This window comes from Lissotriton helveticus, chromosome 7 (genome assembly GCF_964261635.1).
Source record: "Lissotriton helveticus chromosome 7, aLisHel1.1, whole genome shotgun sequence".
Classification (NCBI taxonomy): Eukaryota; Metazoa; Chordata; class Amphibia; order Caudata; family Salamandridae; genus Lissotriton; species Lissotriton helveticus.
The window spans coordinates 1712007455-1712027662 of record NC_136068.1 but is presented as its reverse complement, the minus strand read 5'-3'; the positions used below and the strand labels follow the sequence as shown (position 1 = coordinate 1712027662).

The 20208-nt window shown below is 46.0% G+C and overlaps 1 protein-coding gene across 2 annotated transcripts in view; it reads right to left on the bottom strand.

Annotated features, from left to right (window-relative positions):
- Positions 1-20208, bottom strand: part of APLP1 (amyloid beta precursor like protein 1) — a 246138-nt gene that overhangs the window by 80386 nt on the left and 145544 nt on the right. For both annotated transcript variants that reach the window (XM_078655396.1, XM_078655397.1), the window contains exons 4-5: positions 17448-17560; positions 12589-12788 (exon numbers count right to left, since the gene is read on the bottom strand). In XM_078655396.1, the coding sequence (XP_078511522.1) occupies positions 12589-12788; positions 17448-17560 (313 nt within the window). The remainder of the gene's footprint in view (positions 1-12588; positions 12789-17447; positions 17561-20208) is intronic.

Sequence of the window (20208 nt, the reverse complement as noted above, 5' to 3'; positions counted from 1 at the left end):
TGCCATTGCAGAGCCTGTGTGCAGCCTGGGGCTGCCATGTTGACTTGGCAAGTGCACCCACTTGCCAGTCCCTAAACCTTCCCTTTTCTACATATTAGTCCCCCCTAAGGTAGGCCCATTGTATGTAAAAAAGTAGGACATGCCCTGGTGTGTGTAGCATGTCCTGATAAGGAATTACAGCCAATTTCGTTTTTCACTATTGCAAGGCTACCTGTTCCCATAGGCCAGAATGGGCAGTTTGATTATAATATCTTATAATCCTAACTGACTAAGGGAACTAGGTAGAAATTCGAGTTAAGAATGCCTGAACTCAGAATGATAAAATACATCTTTTAGTAAAGTTGGTTTAACATTCTGTGTTTGAAAATACCACTTTTAGAAAGTAGTATTTTCTTGCCTAACCATCCAAGCATGCCCTGCTAGGTTGTGTATTCCATGTCTGGTTTGTGAGAGCTCTAGAAGACAGGGGGAGTCAGCACAGGGCTGAATAGACCTATCTGCATGTAGAGTGGTGGGAGGAGTTGCACCTGGGCCTGAACAGGGCTGTGCCTGCCTTCCACAATGTTGGCTCCACCTCCTGTGGTGTGGTTGATGACCCTGGCCCATACTGTCAAAGGAAAGAAGAAGTCCTGTAAACAAAGTGCTCCAGGACTGCCAAGAACTGGTTTGGACTAGGTACAGACACTCTCTGCCTTCAGCAACAAATGATGTTGATGTATAAAAGGGGGGGCCCAGACCCTAGAACTTAGATTACTTCTGGGAATCAAGATAACCCTTTGCCAAGGAGAAGAACAAAGGAAGCTGAAGGAGGAGACTGCCCCTGTGCTGGGCTGTTGGGGTTGACCTGAAGTGGTTACCTTATTTGCCAAGTAAAGGAGAAAAGGAACTTTGTGTGTACTTTTGCAATCTTGAAGAAGACTCTCCAAGGGCTTGAACTTAGCTTGCCTCCTGCCTGAAGTTTCAGGGATACAAGACTTCACCACCAGCTCCCCTGAGTTCCCTTGCTGTGGAATTCTGCCTGCAGAGAGGTGCCTGCTGTTGTCTGGGCCCTCTGAGAAGACTGCGAGTCCCAGAGAACCGGAAGCGTGACACAACGAGGAAAAGCGTGCCGCCACTGCAGCAGTTGCCGTCGAATCGCCGAAGAAGCGTGCTGCTGCTGCAGCTGTTCCCTGATGCATCATCGACGAAGCACGACGCATTTCCGGAGAAGCGTGTCGCCGCCACAGAGGAACCAACGCATCACCTTCCCTGCTACCCTCTTGCTTGTATTGCGTGATGCATCCAAAGTGCTTTGAGAGTAAAGAGTCCCATTTACCATCTACATTGAACGGAGCTATTTCTACCATTTGAAAGTCTATTTTTGATTACAGTATTGTGGAATTTTGTTGTTTGATCTTGTGTTAAGTCTAGTAAAGATTACTTATTTTTCTAAACTGGCGTGGTGTCCATTTGTAGTGTTTTTACTGTATTACTGTATGTGTTCACAAATGCTTTACACACTGCCTCTGAGATAAGCCTGTCTGCTCGTGCCAAGCTACCAAGGGGGTGGGCGGGGGTTACTTTAGAAGTGTACCCCCTTACCCTGACTGGAATCAAGGGTCCCTATTTGGTCAAAGGTACCTACCTCTGCCAACTAGAGGCCCCCAGTTCTAACAGTAATTATTTGATTATCCCCAAATTTAAATCCTGTATTAATTATTGCTTATTACTGTATTAATTATTGCATGACCAATTTGGAGATGAAACCCAGCTTGTTTCCTGGGATCAAGTGGTGATCCCAGGAAGATGAGGTCACTACCTTTGGAATGCCCTGGTGCAGGGGGAGCTGCAGGAGCAACGCAAACTCCCACAGCACCAAAGTGGAAAGTCCCCCTCTAAGTCTTTGGAGACTGAAAGGAAATAACCCCTCAAGGGTTCAGCCATGTTATTAAGCCTACCTAATCCTGGAACTTTTGTTCTACAGTTGGGTGATGATGTTTAGGACTGCACTGATGTGAGGCGGAACATGAATTGTCTTCATGGAGACATCCCCTGGAGGCGAAAAGGTAATTACAAAAGAGGTGCAGTTAAGTATTGTTGTTATTATTTTGGACTGGAGGTCACATGCAATATGTGAAGAAATAAGTACATTGGAAATATGTTGCCAGGCATCATAGCCAGGGTCCCTGGTTGTAATACCATAGTCATGTGATTTTAAATGTGATTGATTTGCATTGCTCATGTGATCAGATATGATAAGTACCAATCATTCTAAGTGTTGCTTAGACATGTTTTCTTGCTACTGCGTTAGTTGAACAACCAGACTGTCAGCCACTGTGATTTAACTGTGTATACTATATGGTCAGTATGAGATGTCTCAGTCAGAGTTTTGTGTGACTATGGCAGGTGTTTCCATTATAAATGCTTGCTGAAATAATAGAGTGGGCCGACACTGGGCTGGTGCCAGTGGGAAAGGGCCCTCGCTCCAGGTTATGGTCAACCCATTGCATTTGGGGGCAAGATGATGGCCATACACATGAGCGGTGGTACTAGACCACCTGCGGGAGGGGTGGGAATGTTACGCAATGTCAAGAAGCATTTCCATGCGCTATGTATGTTTGTAAAATGATTCATCGTATTGAGTAGTGTGTGTGTAATAAATGCACTTCCTTTTCATAAAGAAACGTAAAGACTGGACAATCAATTATTGAGTGTTATTTCTGCATACCTGTAAATGCCAATTCCTAGCCCACACAACCTCCCTTGAGTAAGCCCTAGACTGCTCTGCAAAGCTACCCTCTGAGAGTCAAGTGCTACAATGGGGTGTTTGGTTACAAGTGAAGGACAAATGTAGACCCATTATTTGTGCAGGCCTCACAACTAATGCCTCGTTTTCCAACAACTTCTTTATGTGGGGTGGGTTAATTATACTCGCTGCCCTTGACATGGTCAGTATCTTGGGTCTCGACCATGGTAGCGGTGTCTGCTGCTCATCGTCTCCAACCTGCATGTCCGACTCTGCTTCCCCACTGAATTTATTGGAAGCGACATAATGGGGGCTGGCGATGACATATTTGTCTTGTATTTGGTATTTGTCTGGTAGCTGGTATTTCGGCATTGATCTCACCCTCCCTGTGTGATCCTTCGTATGAGAATGATGCCTCGGCTGCCACCTCCCTGCTATGTGCTATGCGTCAAACTCATCTGCTCACAACATTTTCTTGCTTCTGAAGAGGTTACACGCTGTGTTGTCCTGTTTTTGGTGCTCAGGTGACAAACACAGGTTACAGACCATGAGAGTGTTTGAACAAGTATATTTGGCCTCACACCTAGGGCACCATCTGAATAAACTTCCCTTTATCGCCTCCATTACCAGGAGACAAACACTTTCGACTGGTGTGGATGGTGATGATGTGGAAGTCAGGTGCTTTTGCATGATTAGTACACAGTTTCAATGTGTATTGGAGCTGTGTCTAACTCTCCGTTGTCGATCTTCGATCTGCTGGATCCTTTTATCATTTGTAGGCCGTATGATATTAGAAAATTACAGAGCAAAGAAGCAGACCACCCGAGCCCAATGGCTGAAAAAAAACACATTCTAACAAAAGACCTGGAGACCATGCGCATTGCCTCGAGGAGGAGATACAATGCATGGTGGAGACCATAAAAGACTTCCTCGAGAACAACAACTTGCAGAATCCAGGCCAAACACTAGATGGCAGTAGTGTGCACAGCATGTGTATCTGCAGCCAACACATGCTACGAATATAGTGGCAGATTTATAAGCCCCATGTGCCATATTTACTCCACCGTTGCGTCACTTCTGTGACGCAGTGGCGGCGTAAACCATGCACCACGTTCTGCCTTATTTAGATCGTGACGCATCCAGGGAGATGCGTCACGTTGTAAAGCCCTGCGCCACATGAAACCTGCATTAGGTTTCACGTGGGCGTTCCCGCACAGGGTGGGCGTTCCGTTGCAGGAACGCCTTGTAAAAGGGACGCAGTGAAATCTACAAGATTTCACGGAGTCACTTTTACGTCCATGCAGCGTCAAAACTCTGCGCCAGCTTGAAGCAGGTGTAAGGAGTGACGCAGCATGTTAGGCATACGGCGCCCCTGAGCGTTGCTGGAGCCGCGCCACGCTTGCGACAAGACTCCAGCAATGCGCCACCCTTTCGCCACGGGATGCGACACGCATCGCCCTGTCCCTGTGCCATGGTGCACTGCATTGTAAATGCACCACATTCGTGGTGGTGCAGGGACGGGTTTGCGAGTCGCATCTGTTCTGGCGCATCCCTGCTGAGTTGCAGAGATGCGCCAGAACTGTAATTCTGCCCCATGGTGGTTCACCACTACGACTGCGCTCTAGACGATTTCTGCGGGTAATTCTTTTTAGCATCATGTCTCTGCGGTCAATGATTACTCCTTTGTTTTACAGCCCCAACTTATGCTCGTATTCCTTGATTCCGAAAAGTATTCACATTTTTTAATGGGAGAGAGCGGGGAGGGAGGGATGACCTGCTTGCAGGCCTTACAATTGGTTTCTGTGTTCCAGGATGAGCAGAGGGCCGTCATGGTGGTTCGGAGTTCCCATCTTGACGCTTCAATGCCTTCCTTGTCTCATCCACCATCTTCTGTTTGGTGCTCACTGGGATTCCTCCCTTCCTTTGTGCTGTCCCTGCTCCCCCCATCCCTTCAGGTGTCTACCCTACCAAACTTTGCACCTTTGGTTCCAATCACCTGAGTTCGATTATTTGCTTTGTCTCTTTCTATTTCTAAAATGCAGACTTAGTATTATATTCGCACATTTTGCCAGTGACTATAAACATACATGTTTTGCTGTTTTATAGGCTCAAACTTGACCCGAGGTTATTGTAGCACTTTACCTATAAACAATGAGTGTATCCTTGTGTAATGTGACTGGTGCTAATGTAAAGGGTGATTATTATGTGATTTGCCCACAATAACAGGATGTTGAGCCGACGCATAGTCTTGAACCTGGCTCCCCAGCTCCATAGTCCCCAGCTCTGGCCATTACACAAAATCCTCTCCCCACATAATTAGGTCATAGCCACATAATCATATCATAGCCCTGGGGATTCATCTTGCAGACTTCTGCAGTTTGGACTTTATGAAATGGAACATAATCTATTTCTTGGCTCTTTTTGCATACAATTCTCAAGATTCATCCTAATTATGCAGAGATACTCTGGAGTCTGGTCACGCACTCGCTTATGCTGAGTTGAGATTTGGACTCCATTATTTTGAAGAATACAGGATTTACCCCCCTTTCTCCCCAGAGTGTTTGTTTACTTAAATTGAGGGTAAAGAGTATTGACACCATTCTTGCCTTGCACCTTTCTCTCTCTCTCTCTCTTCCGCTACCTACTTCAGTTCTAATGAGGATATTTTGATTGAACTCAGTGTCTGGTGGAGCACAGCAGCATCAGAGTGCTACTTTATTTAAGGTTCAGCCATGCTGCATAGCAGCTGCACTGCTGTGCAACATGGCAAAACAACATTTGAATAAAAAAGCCAATAGCTCTCATACACCCACGTGCATCAAACAAAATTGCATTCGCAAACGGTGCGAATCGCAAAATTCGTCCGTTTGCGAATGCAATTCTTTGTTTTGGGATGCATTAACCTTTTTTGTTTTTTCGCAATTTAAGAAATCGCAAATTATTTTCGATTTCTTAAATGCAATGCATCATCTGGAAAAGTTTGCGAATTCGCAAATTAGAAGTGTTAAATTAGCATGAAGTCAACCTTCATGCTAATTTAAGAAAAGTTTCAAAAATGCATAAAAGTGCTTTTTGACACTTTCATTTTACACTCACACATGTCCTTGGGCATGTATGTGTGAAAAATGGACTGTAAGTTACATTTATGGGGTGCAGGGGGGGGGGTCCTTAGGACCCCCCCTGCACCCTAGAAATTGCATTCTCATTGTGATTCCTTAATTGCGAATCGCAAAATGAGAATGCCTTCCTATTTGCGATTCGCAAAATTGGGAATCGCAAATAAGGAAAATTAAGAAATCGCAAAAAAAATTGCGAATTTTAATGCATAGGTATTTGCGATTTCTAAATTGCGATTCCTTAATTTTCGCAATTTAGGAATCGCAAATACCAACAATGATGCATGTGGCTGTTAGTCTCCACTTACTGCTGAGACATGGTTTACTCGTGCATTATTACATCATACTGGGATGTTACTACGCATGAGTAAATCTCTTTACATGCACACATTCACGTTTGCGAATTTCAAAGGGATCTTGCGCTCGTAAGTCAAGTCATTGGCACCTGTAAGTTTCAGCTACATGTATGGCTTTGTGAATCAGGCTAATGAGTTCATGTTGAATCGTGTGAGGTTAACATGCTTCTGGGATTTGTGGTTATAATCCTAAGGTTAGTTTGTGAAACTAACAAATATTTATTTACATCTGTGTTGGAAAACTTTTTAAAAACTCTCCCTGGAAACCATCATCTAGGCTAGGGGATGAGGAAGTCGCTCGATACCTTTCTAGGAACATACAATCCACCGTGAACCCACCAACGCCCCCTATGCAGGGGCAGGTCATTCAACGCTGACCCCACCCCAGGCTAAGCATAGGCCCAAACAACACTTCTTGCACACTAACTCTCCTCTTCTTTGCTTTCTTTCTACACTTCTCTATCCTTATCATAACCTTGTCAGCTTCAAAGAGGGCTCCAGATGGATAGCTTAAAAAAGGGCAACTTCAACTGGTGTTAACAGCAAATAAGCTAAGATGTAACTATTACTCGTGTGGTTTTCTATGTGAAGCAATGTAATGTCCAACTGGGACTCAACTGCAATACGAACGTACCTGTGTTTTGTATAAAATATTAAAAAATTTAAAAAAATGTGTGTGCTTCTCGGTACACACCACTAGATGGCAGAGCCATGTTGATGCCGCTAAACCTCGGGACTTCAATTGGATTTTTGGAAACAGTAGAAACCTTAAAAGTACTCTGGTGGAGGTAGCTTCTACTGCCCTTCTCTTCAGCACTGGAAATGCTGTGAAATTCGATTTTCGAAATTCGATAAGCAGTGCTTAATTTGAGGTGGGTGTTTCCGTTGCTCGTCACCAGCGCTTAATTCTCAGCACCGGCACTAATGACTGTCTTCCACATAGTGGCGCTGTCCGTCTAATTTTGGAATTTTGAAAAAAGTGTTTAATAAATCAATATACATTATAAATGAAGAATACTTGCTTCCAGCACCATTCTCATAGATTTGGGTGGCCTGGAATAGTCAGAATAGTCACACTTGTAGGCGTACGATGATTAGTAGTTGTGTTGGTGCTGCCATTGGCAGAGCTCGCCAGGGTGGTGCAACCTGCAAAGGCCTCTTGAGAAAGGTCTGGGCACTTTGGGCCAGATGTATGACCCACCAATTTGCGACTAACTCGCAAATTGGGATGTAGAACAGTGTCTCAGACACGGTTTGCAATTCCAAATGGGGTCGCAAATTGCATGCCTCATGAAAAACAATGAGGCTGTCGAAATTTGCGACCACATTATGAATGGCTAGCACTCTCAGGGATGGTGGCCTGCTGGGGTCAGCAGGCCACCATGTCTGGGACTGCTTTTAATAAAGCGGTTTTATTTAAATGCAGTGCGTTTTCCTTAAAGAAAAACGGGATGCAGTTAAAAAATAAAAATAAAACTTTTCAGTTTCATTTTTTAAGTGCAGGCAGTGGCCCCTGGGACCACTACCTACCCCCCAAAATATTTTGAGATCCACTCGAAGGGTGGTAAACTGCCGACTGTTGTATGACCGCAATTGCAGTAGCAAAACAGTCATACATAGCTTCAGGAGTCGCTATTAGGAAGGGACGTCCTTGAAACGGCCCTTCCTAATAGCGAGTCATCAATCCTATTTTGATTGATTTGCGACCCGCAAAATAGGATTAGCACATGGGCCACAAGTTGTTTGCAGTCGCAAACAGGTCTAACACCCATTTGCGCCTGCAAAAAAGTTAGTCCATCTGGCCCCTAATCTTTTATAAATTACGCACTGCATAACAGACCCCTAAATGATTACTGTAAAAAGAGTGAAACGAAAATGCAGGGTAATTTCAGTCTCTGCAATAATGTTAAATCAGTCACGTAGTTTCCCAATGTTGTTGATGCCGCATATGTGGTTCAGACAACAGGCATGATGGTTGCCTTCCTGAGGTCAGGATCAGTCAACTACCAGGAATGTGACTGGCCCCGTTCCCATCTTTCCAGCATTTCAGAGGTACCGCAACAAGGAAATCTCCCCATGTCTTTAAGTTTGGTTTTGCATCTGTTAATTTATATCTTTGCCAACCTCACTCATACCTACAAAGTAAATACTTCCTTTCAGAAGGATCAGGGTTCTCTCCCTGGGAACATTTTGTAACAAATTGGCCAAACAGATCCTTTGAAAGCACATTTTTTAATATAAATTGGCAAAAAGTCTAAAAAGGGCAATGCTGAAATATTATGTGGGTCTAAAGGTGAAGTATGGCCAACTGATATGTGTTTTGGTGTCATGCGTGATAGGAGGCATGACATAATTGTTTTATTGCTATCATGTAGGTAAGCCAGGTTCTTTACTTATGCAGCCAGTGAGGAGCAAATTATGCAGCAGTGTTGACTAAAATATAAAGTAAGAATAGGAAAATGATGTGGCATAATGCAACACATTTCGTGTTGAGTAATACTTAGCTGTTTCCATTTGTACACGTTGACACAATCTGGACAGATGTTTTAGTATCCTAGCAGGTACAGCAATCAGAAATTGAAAGGGGACGTGCCACGGCACAGCAAAAGGCCAGCAATACCGGTGGTAGAGCTTTTTTAATAACTTCTAATCCATTTGATCAAGAAAAAATGCTTTGTTAAAATCTGTAAATTATGAGGAGACTGATTATGTGGCAAGTGTGGCAAATACCTAATTATTTGGATATCCCCGCAGACAAGAACATCATACTTCCAGTGGAGCTGAGCTACGCTTGTATGTGGAGTAGAGTGAATGGGGGAGGAGGAAGTTATGCATGTGGTCATACAACCATCAATGTATGGCAGATTGGCTCTGCTTCTTGTGTGCATATAATCCTGGAGCTAAATCCCATTCTAAGCTTGATATCCAAGAAAGCAATGGTGGAGGAGAAGAAGAGGCACAGAATGAAAGTATTACAAGATCTTGGACCAGTGGCATAATGAAACTTGAGCCCCCCCCTTCCTACCGGCCCACCACCTACCACTTTTGCTGAGGGGGCCCACTGGAGCTCAGGACCATGCACCACTGGGGCTTCGATGGCTTTTGTTACACCACTGGCTTGGACAACTGCCTGATTTAAGAGAACCTGGTAATAAAGAGAATGCCCACGATAGTGGTCTTTGGAGGGCTGCACACCACTTCTACTCTCTACTGATGAAGGGCTAAACCCAGAAACAAATGTCTAGAGATAACAGCACTACCTGCACCAACTGTGGTGAAAAACTACAGCAAATTTGAAATAAGCGTACTACATTTACCAGAATGCAATGGTGTGAACTGTGCTTGAATGAGAGGCAGCAGGCCCCCTCTGCAACAAATGGAGGAGTGAAAGCAAAATACATTACCACCAAGCGGGTTTTTATCCATGGGATTTGCAGTCTTTCGTCATCTCTACAATGTCGGTTAAAAATATTCCTACTGCTCAGACTTCATTGTGTTCACCAGGAGTATAAAGTGATATGCAAAAAACACATGCTCAGGGAAGAAGTTGCTCGCAAACTGTGAGAGATGTTTCGGGGACTAACAGGCCTATCGGGAAGTTGAGAGATCTTCTGAGATGCCGAAGCCTGCTAAAGACCAGCATAGATCGGACAGAGTGAGCTTACCACTGCCTCACCAACCTTTCATTGAGTCTGACTGGTTACACCACTTTCTCTCCTTCACCAGGGGGGAATCTGGCATCAGCACTGGCTGGAAGCGTTGTTTTTCAACTGTGACCTATAAGCTATTGTCCGGCTCTACACCGGGGTGGTCTGTGTAATGCCCCCTTCGTGTCTCCTCTGCCACCACCTGCAGGCCTAGAAGTCATAGGACAGCTGTTGGCAGACACTACCAGGGGTACTAGCGCACATGTTGGTACTCTTAAAGTACTTACACCTCAGTGGTTCCCCAATATGGGGGTATTACTTGGGTGTTAACCCTAGGTCCCTTTAGAATTTTTCTTTTATTTTCACTAATGTTTTATTCAAATTTGTTTTATAATCTGAAAGACTGTTTCTGACATATTATATTAAAAATGTCTTCCGAGTTAAGACCGCTTGTCAGTAAGTGCTTGAAGATAATGTGAAATCTGTTGCTCATCTGCAAAACTAATCCTAGGAGGAGAAACTTCCAAACCACATCTAAAGTAGTCCTCAATAATATGTTTATTCCACTATTACTGACCCAATGAGGTAAAAAAAGCTCCACTGACACCAGTTATTTATGGAGAAAGGGGATGGTGCCCCTAAAACACTTTTCACAGGGCTGGACAGCTGGCACTCGTTTGAACTTTGTTTAGAACCATAGATCGAGGCCAGGTTCTTGCAAACTCGCTAGTCGCGAGATTCCGCTTGGTGGATGCGAGGGCTCAACACTACCAACGCAGGAGTGAGTATCACTTTTGAGTGGCAGGCTTGAGTTAGAGCTCCAGCAGTGCAGGTGTGCGATATACGTGACAGCTGCCAGGTGTCTGCCCGATACATGTGACACCTTTATATAACTCTGGCTAATAAGACAACAAATGCATTCTGGGACTTGTAGTTCTGCAATTAATATTGTAAGTATAGTCTTAAAAATCCTAGAAAACAAAGGGCTGGTGGCCAGCATACAGTCTTCCAGGAGTGAAGGCTGCCCCCAGCAGTGCTCAGCCACTCACACAATAAGGTTCTACCAGCGTGAGGTTTTCCCACCAGTGCCAGGCAGTCAGTAGGACTCCAGGACTTCCTACAGCAGCGCCCCATCAATACACTACTGCAGCAGTGTGAGCTTCCCCCAGCAGTGCCCAGGAAGCCGCACAATACGACTCCAGCAGTGCGAGCGGGGTTTCCCCCAGCAGCATACACTTTCTCCAGCAGTGCACACTCTCCAGCAGTGCAGAGTCGGTTGCACAGCACTCCAGAGTGTGAGCTATTCACCAGCAGTGTGAGATTCCTTCATCTTTACCCTGTCAGTACCACAGGACCCCAGCAGTGCCAGCATCCTAGCAGCAGTACCTAGTCATTAATACAATAATATTCCAGCAGTGCCCTGTAGATGCTTTGATACTCCCAGGACAGGACTGGGAACCCAAAGCAGCCCTGGCAATGTCCTAGGACCAGCCCCTGGGGAACCATGGCCTGTCCCTGGGAGGCTGGAAACGCTTGCTCGCTGCTTTTGATACTGGGGGCGATATTGCAGCAGCGCTGCAAAACCAGCCCCCAGTAACAAAACCGGCCACTAGTAACAAAACCAGCCCCCGGTAACAAAACCAGCCCCCGGTAACAAAACCGGCCCCAAGTAACAAAACCGGCCCCAAGTAACAAAACCGGCCCCAAGTAACAAAACCGGCCCCAAGTAACAAAACCGGCCCCAAGTAACAAAACCGGCCCCAAGTAACAAAACCGGCCCCAAGTAACAAACCCGGCCCCCAGTAACAAACCCGGCCCCCAGTAACAAACCCGGCCCCCAGTAACAAACCCGGCCCCCAGTAACAAACCCGGCCCCCAGTAACAAACCCGGCCCCCAGTAACAAACCCGGCCCCCAGTAACAAACCCGGCCTCCAGTAACAAACCCGGCCTCCAGTAACAAACCCGGCCTCCAGTAACAAACCCGGCCTCCAGTAACAAACCCGGCCTCCAGTAACAAACCCGGCCTCCAGTAACAAACCCGGCCTCCAGTAACAAACCCGGCCTCCAGTAACAAACCCGGCCTCCAGTAACAAACCCGGCCTCCAGTAACAAACCCGGCCTCCAGTAACAAACCCGGCCTCCAGTAACAAATCCGGCCTCCAGTAACAAACCCGGCCCCCAGTAACAAATCCGGCCTCCAGTAACAAACCCGGCCCCAAGTAACAAAACCGGTCACTAGTAACAAAACCATCCCCCAGTAACAAAACCGGCCACTAGTAACAAAACCGGCCCCAGAAATAAACCCATCCCCCAGTAATAAACCCATCCCCCAGTAACAAAACTGGCCCCCAGGAACAAAACTGGCCCCCAGGAACAAAACTGGCCCCCAGGAACAAAACTGGCCCCCAGGAACAAAACTGGCCCCCAGCAACAAAACCGGCCCCAGAAATAAACCCATCCCCCAGTAACAAAACTGGCCCCCAGGAACAAAACTGGCCCCCAGGAACAAAACTGGCCCCCAGGAACAAAACTGGCCCCCAGGAACAAAACTGGCCCCCCGGAACAAAACTGGCCACAGGAACAAAACCGGCCACAGGAACAAAACCGGCCACAGGAACAAAACCGGCCACAGGAACAAAACTGGCCCCCGCCCCTGCAAAACCAGTCCCGACCCTTCCAGCCTCCTGGGGAAACGCCCGATGCCCGATACTGCCAGTATGGCCCTGAATACTCCCAAGCTCACCTTTCCTTGGACAGTTCCTTCACACTGGAGGGTCTTTCCGTGGCTAGAGCCACCTCTTCGGCCTTCGCAGAGAGGGGACGGGAAGGACAGCAGACGTATTCCACTCCACGGAACCTGTCAGGCACACTGCCGAACCCGCTGGTGCCACAAGTGAGCAGCATCCCGTAGCTGTGGAGCTCCAGCAGCTCTGAGCCACAGGCCTGTGGAGAAAGAGAGAAAGTGTCAGGCCTCTGGCAAACCACGAGGGTCAGGAACAAGCAGAAGGCAGAGGCGCTCAGTCAAATACCCGAGAACCTTTCCCAGAGTCCTCTCGGTGCTATGCTAGAAAGGAGGGACCCCAGAGGTGCCCATTACACATTTGGATGAGCTGGAAAGATGAAAGTGGTGGTCAAACAACAGTCTGCCTGGGACCTCCACTTCTGCCTCTCTGCCCTACAATCAGAGTTCAAAACACTACATGAGATTTTGGCCAGTGCATTAATGCTGGTGAATCAGGTTCATGCACTTCTGCTGATCCTACTGTGGACCACACAACTCTCGTGTCTCGACTGACCATGTGCGCTCCAGCACTCAACGCTTTACTTCTTCCTCACACAAGACCTAAGACCTTGACTGAATCCCTTCCTCATTATTGCCACCCACCACCCAGTCTCACAGAATGACTCACCTGGGCCTCTATTCAGGCTGTATCGAAGTCTGACTTCACCCTGATTTCCACCCAGACCTCCCCATTGTCATGGACTACTGCCCATCCACTGGTCGCCCTCCTCTAACCCAATGAGCTCAGACACACCTGCTCTGTATGTGAGAAACACAAACCTTCATTCCCACTTGACTTCTTCTTACCCCAAAAGACACCTCAGCAGGGACTAGGATTAGAAATCGCAGAACGCTGGCGATGGGTCTGAATGGGGAATAACACAGATATCGTGTGGCTGCAATACTTCGAACAGAAAATGTTCTATGGTGAGTGTGCCCTCAGATGACTGCACAATATTCAGCACTGAGTGAAATGATAGACACTGACTCTGTGAAAGCTTCCACCGGATGGAACTCACTCCCCCGTACCCTCAGACTGGAACCCAGCTATCTTACTTTCAGAAAAAAATTGAAAACACTTCTATTTCCGAAATAACGTCCCCCCCTTTTCTTTTTTTTCTCCTCCATCTCATCTGGATATCAAAATCATTACAGCGCGGGGATGCCTTCGGGTCACCAGGCGCTCTACAAGTCGTTAAAATAAATAAAATAAATAAATAAGTGGCTCATTTACGCCCAAAGCTCTATGGAGCTGGTTTAGCTCCCCTTCAAAAGGAAACAACGCCCAGATAGAGTCCTTCATCCATTTGGCCAAACCATTCCCACCTCTTCCAACTTGAACAACTGCAGACTGCAATGATTGTGGACACGACAATACGTAGTTTGTATTGCTGTCACTGGTCATTCAGGGTGTAACCTCAGGAAAAATAAAATCTCTGAATTAAACTGGGGGGACTCTAGTGTGGTACAGCACAATGAGTACCTAGAGACCCTCGTGGGCTAGAAACCACTGCAATAAAAGTACTTTGTAAGTTAATTAGACATAGCTACTTTACTTTTGTCTTGAATAAGTTAATCAGTCGTGGATACCTCATATTGTTCTGGGTATTAAATCAGGATTGTACATGGGGCGTGCGGAACTCACAGATTTTAACTCTGCGGAACTTCCGTGGTGTTACACAAAAACTCTGCATGATTTAGCAGAGTTCCGTCAATAAGTGGAAATAGGCATGTCGCGCGGCTGTGATTCAAAGCCAGTAGCGAACGGCACCGCGCGGTTCACCAGAGGGGGCCGCTACTTGAGCTGATTTTGCTGCCGCTTGAGTAGAGTTTCTACTGGGGTGGCAGCCTTTTGACCGCGAACGGTTGTGACTGCCGGCATTAGAAAAATGTTGTCAGATCTCATAGCAACTGGAAAACTCGCTAGGTGACGCCAAATAGCGAGTGTGCTTGCCAAATTACTATTCTGGAGGTGTGTGCGACAAAAAAGTCCGCCAAGCGGTAATTGGTGGAATTTGGCCAGAACTCAATATTACAAGACTAACGCGGAATTGCCAAAATTCTGCCAATTCCGAAGGCGGAATGGAATGTTTTGCACACCCCTAGATTGTACCTCTGCACACACTTTAACTAAGGCTGGGCTTGCATGTGAAAAGGAGGGTCAGAGTTAGGGTGAAAACACCCCTGTGTGTAAGATCCAGTCCAGGGCCTTTTAAGCAACCTCGAGTCACTCTCAGTGAAACAGTAAAAATCCCAGTGTAAACTAAGATCAGGAGTCTTGACTTTCTGTGGAATGCTGATAGGTACCTGAATTCTCAAACTGTGACTAAAAGTTAAACCATCTCATTTATCATTATAGAATGATCCTCTCTTCCTGCAAACAAGGATGCAGAGATTTTTCTAGTCCTTACTCAACTCGAAGAGTCGATTGCACGAACGCATGGTAAAGTGGGTGCGGATATCTTATCTGCTGTGCTACATACCACGAGCAATGCGCTAGATTGCTCTTCGATTGTGCATTGCCATTCTTCCAATTTGAATTTTATGGAGAAAAAAACCTAAAAAGGAATGCCAAATGTCAGTGTCATGTGTGAGGCCTTCAATCAACCCAGGCTATTTAACCAAGAGGATATTGTGTTCCGGGACTTGTAGTTGCACTTCTCACCTTGCTAGAATGAGCTCAAAAAACACCAGCATCCAAACTGATGAGGGCTCTCAATTAAAAAATAGTCTGAACCGGTCATATGGGTCGCTAGACTCTAGCTTTAGCCGTCACCCTTACTTAATCCGCAGCTCCAGCCATTTCCCCATCTCCTGCAGCCTCACGCTTACCTCCTTCCCCATATCTGGAACTCACCCTTCTCTACTCTATAACCTCGGCCAGTCTCACCCTTACCTTCTTAAGAATATATTGACCTCACCCTTACTTACGCCCCACCCCTGCAGCCTCATCCTTGCCTCCGTCAGAATATATTGACCTCACCCTTGAGACCGGGTTGTCTGGTAGGCTAGTGTGCCTAATTCTGGTTGCTTTACAGAACCCAGAACCTCATGAATCGCTGGCTAAGATCACAATTTTCTTGTAGTCTGGAACAACCTCTTGTTCAGGTCAGGAACCCTCAATAGGTATTTGGGAGTCCACTGGCTAGTTGACCACTAGCATAGAGAAAGGAATCTTTTATTGAGTGAAAATTCTGGAACTGCTACAGCTAGAAAAATGCAATTAACACATCCCGGATGAGGACGGACTACCTCTACTAGAGCTTCCGATCACAAGTAGGTTATTTCTTATTTCCACTGACGCAGCAAGCAGGGTGTCTTCAAAGACGGAGGAGACCTATGCCCAGTTGGCATGGAAAGGGCCAGCCCTGCAGCAGTTCCCTCCTGACTGTACTCTCCAACACTGGTGTATAGGACCACTTTGGTAATAAGTGGAATTCATCAAATGACTCAATGACCAAAAAATTATAGTACTTAACCTTCCATGGTGGCCAGGTCTGGCCAATCAGGAGGGCTGTTTCTTGTGAATTTCCTGATGGTCCTGTAATGCTGGAGTGTGGGGCATAACATAGTGTATTTGTACAGTGCATGTTCACCCGGAGCCATCTTGGTGCTGAATAACAGATGTTTATTGTTACCTAACTCAATGGTACTTATTTTATCGATCTCAGATGGATGAAAGGCGGAGTGGATGTGCCAGGATTTGAACCTATGACCATGACATTGAACACAGACTCCTGCGATGGATGCATTAGTCCACTGAGCGACCAGACCCAGCTTCCAGGTTCACTGTCTAATGCCCAGTGTCCTAGGCATGCTGCCTGCTGTCCTTGCCACCGCCAGTGTTACGCTGGCTTAGGTACATATGGAATGGTTCCAGACAGGAAGGCCAGTGCACAAGGGAATGATGTTCAAGCACAGGAAAGTGGGTGGGTGGCTTTCATTCTGGCCTCTTACTTTAAAAGCAAGGCACTCAAAGCAAAGGGTTGCAAAAGACAATCTGAATAACTCCCCACCCCCACCAGGATTACCTGGTTTATCTAAGGAGGGGTACAGGAGCTGTGTACATGCTGGCCTCTATGTTCACAAACAGACAGCACCAGCTCAGCAAATTGGAGAACACCATCTTGTACAGCACTTGCAAGCGAAGTTTACCAGTTCAGGCGCACAGAGTAAACTCGACACATTGGTGCAAGTACTCTTCATGCATGTCCCAGACAAGACGAAGGCAAAAAGTCCCAGTTTTGGAAGCCAATCCAGATTTTACACATCAACGCCTGGTAGGCAGTTAATCACAGTGGTACATGTCAAGAGTTCTGTGTCCCTGACTGGAGATTATGCGGTCATCTCGGTGAGTCTCCTTCAGCCTGGGTAGAGAAGGCAGGAAACCCTTTCACAATGAGGTCTGCACTCTCGGTACTCTTTAGGCATCAGAGCCCAGATCTGAGGCCTCAATTATATACACAGGAGGGCCTACTGTGGGACATGACTGTTGAGCTCCCTGGGGGTTAAAAAACAGAGGGCTGTCAAACATACAAGGGCAGGGTGCCACAGTTCTATAAAGCCAAGCAAAATACATCAGTGCCAACAGACACTCTTTTTGTTCTCCACAAACTGTGCCAGCATTGTTCTCACCTTGGCGAACCCGTTGCTCGCTTTCACCTTACCTCCTCCACCCTCTGAATGCCACCATCTTCCCTCACTACATACCGCTCTGTCGTACATCTTTCCCCGCTCATCACTAGCCTTGCACTTCCTTCTCCTCAGTTAGTACCAGGATTGTCCTTACTTCTCTGCACTCATAGCCAGTTTGTACTTACCTCTCTTGCGACACTCTGCCAGAACATATGGGTCTCACATATGTCCATCTTCTCCTGGTGGAGGAACTTGCACTTATCGGGAACTAAAAGGGCCTCGCTCACGTACTGGTCAACTGTGAAGAGAAAACAGACCAAACAATTAATGACTGTGGAGTTAAAGCTGAGCATATACTCGCTGACTGCTGGTGGGAAAACAGATAAAACCAACCCTGAATGTGGAGAAAACAGACCATATGCTCCCAGACTGAGGAAAAATAGACAGTTTGCTGACAGTGGGGAGAAAATGGACCATGCTCTCACTGACTGATGAGGGAATAGACAATCACTCACTAACCATGGCCAGACAATAGAGCAATCACTCACTAACCATGGCCAGACAACAGAGCAATCACTCACTAACCATGGCCAGAAAATAGACCAATGACTCACTGACTGCAATGAGAAAATAGACAAGCAGTCACTGACTATGGTAAGAAAATAGACCATGCACTCACCGACTGCAATGAGGAAATAGACAATTACTCACCAACTATGGCAAGAAAAAAGACCAATGACTCACTGACTGCGGCTAGAAAACAGACAATTACTCACTAACAATGGCAAGAAAATAGACCATGCACTCACTGACAGCAATGAGAAAATAGACAAGTAGTCACTGACTATGGTAAGAAAATAGACCATGCTCTCACTGACTGATGAAGAAATAAACAATTACTCACTGACTATGGCAAGAAAAAAGACCAGTGACTCACTGACTGCGGCCAGAAAACAGACAATTACTCACTAACAATGGCAAGAAAATAGACCATGCACTCACTGACTGTGGCGGGAAAACAAATTAACAAGCTAACTATGGAGAAAATGGCAATTTACTCTGACCATGTATATATGTCAGACCATACACTCACTAACAGTGGAGAGAAATGTCAATTCACATTAACTGTGAGTAGTGAACAGTCTACATACACTACCTATGAGGCAGAGACTAAGAAGCCACACGCTCACTGCCTGTGGAGAGACAAGAGGACACGCACTCACATAACCGACCGCGGGGAGGAAACAGAAAACACAATACTCACTCATCGACTGTAGGCAGAAAACAGAGCACACATTTTCTGTGAGACGAAAATACACCATGCACTCTCTGACTGAGACGAAAATAGGCCACACAGACATTCAAAGGGTCTGGAAAAGAAAACACACATGCTCTTGTGGATTGGACAAAACGACAGCTGGAAGCTTTCTGTTTTCTTCCCACAGTCTATGAGAGTAACTAACTTATCAGAGAACTGGGAAGGACATATAAACCCTCCCCGTCAAGGAAGGGGTAGGTGGGCGTTAGCACACAATGGAAATAGCCCGAATATTCATCTGACAGGCTGCAGTGCGGAGGTTAACCGTAGCCCCCATGTGGCACTGAGGACTGCCTCTGAGGGAGTTCTGTAGCGGCTATGCTCATTATCACAAGGAATTGCAATCTAAGCACTGGGTACTCTCTGGGGAAGTGAAAAGACCATCTTTACTTTGCCCCATCTCGTCTGTGGGATTTACTCTGCTGTGAAATTATAATGGAGACCAGAATAAGCATGGTTAAAGGGAAGGCACCCCTGAACAAATGCTATTAAAAATCCGTCTGGAGTGCATGGGAGATGTTTTTTAGGTCTCACTTGACAGTGATCAACAGAAAAAGAACTCTAGGAAGTACTACCGAGAGACATGCTTTGGCTCCACCCACATATTTAATTTACTTAAGCACAGCATTTGATTGGATAGAAGTTGTGAGCTTCCACTGAAAAAGAGTGTTTGTATTGCACTCTTTGCGTTGTGGGAAAGCGTATGCTCGTTACAGCAGTACTAAGTTGGTAGTGGTGAAAAGTCACTCAAGCGTAAAGGACTGGCCTGTTTATTATGAAAAGTTATGAAAAAGGAAGTAGGGCTGACATTTATAATTAAAATATTTTGCTGAAGCCAGTTCGGCCTTCATGGGTGACTTGTTATCACTCTGTGTTAAAGAATGTAGGCAGGCACTGTGTTTCTTGGAATACTCCAGATAAAGAAATGGGGAGAGGATGTGGCCTACCAGTTAGAGCGGTCTACCTCGAAGCTGGGGAGCTGGATTAGAGTCTCGGCAGGGACGTTCACCATCCTGCGATTCTGGGCAAATCACTTAAATCTCCCCGTGCCTAACAAAAATGAATCTGTTTTTCAGTAACGCAACTGGTGCTCCTGTAAAGCGCTCTGATACCTTTGGGTCAAGTTTGCGCTATATAAAACTCCCCCTGCCCCCTTTCCCCCCAAAAAAGATAGGAGGCACGATTTGCCGCCATCTCCTTTGCCTCCTTTCTGGGGCTAAAAGATCTGCACTATGATCATTTGAGTAAGGCTCTTTTAGGAGGGGTTGTACCTTGTTTTGTCAACTCTTTGTTTAAGTGTTTGTACTTTTCGGATGGTATGCCCAAGGGTGGTCTTGCTGCGAGGCACAAGTTCGATACAGTAGGCCTGGGGTGGTTATGGTGATAAGCCAATGATAAAGGACATATGCCAGACAGGTATTTTGGCTACAGTTATGTCAGACTCCATAGTTCTGACCTTTTTATTGTGAAAAATTACAACAAAGGCAGTGGACACATCTTATTTATTGTGAAAAGCATATTTTAAAGCTTATCTGACTTTAAAGGTGGATTGGTATTACAGTGTGCAAAATTATGGTTGAAGCCTGTAGACCAGTACTTACTAAACATTTTAGAACCACAACAAAAAA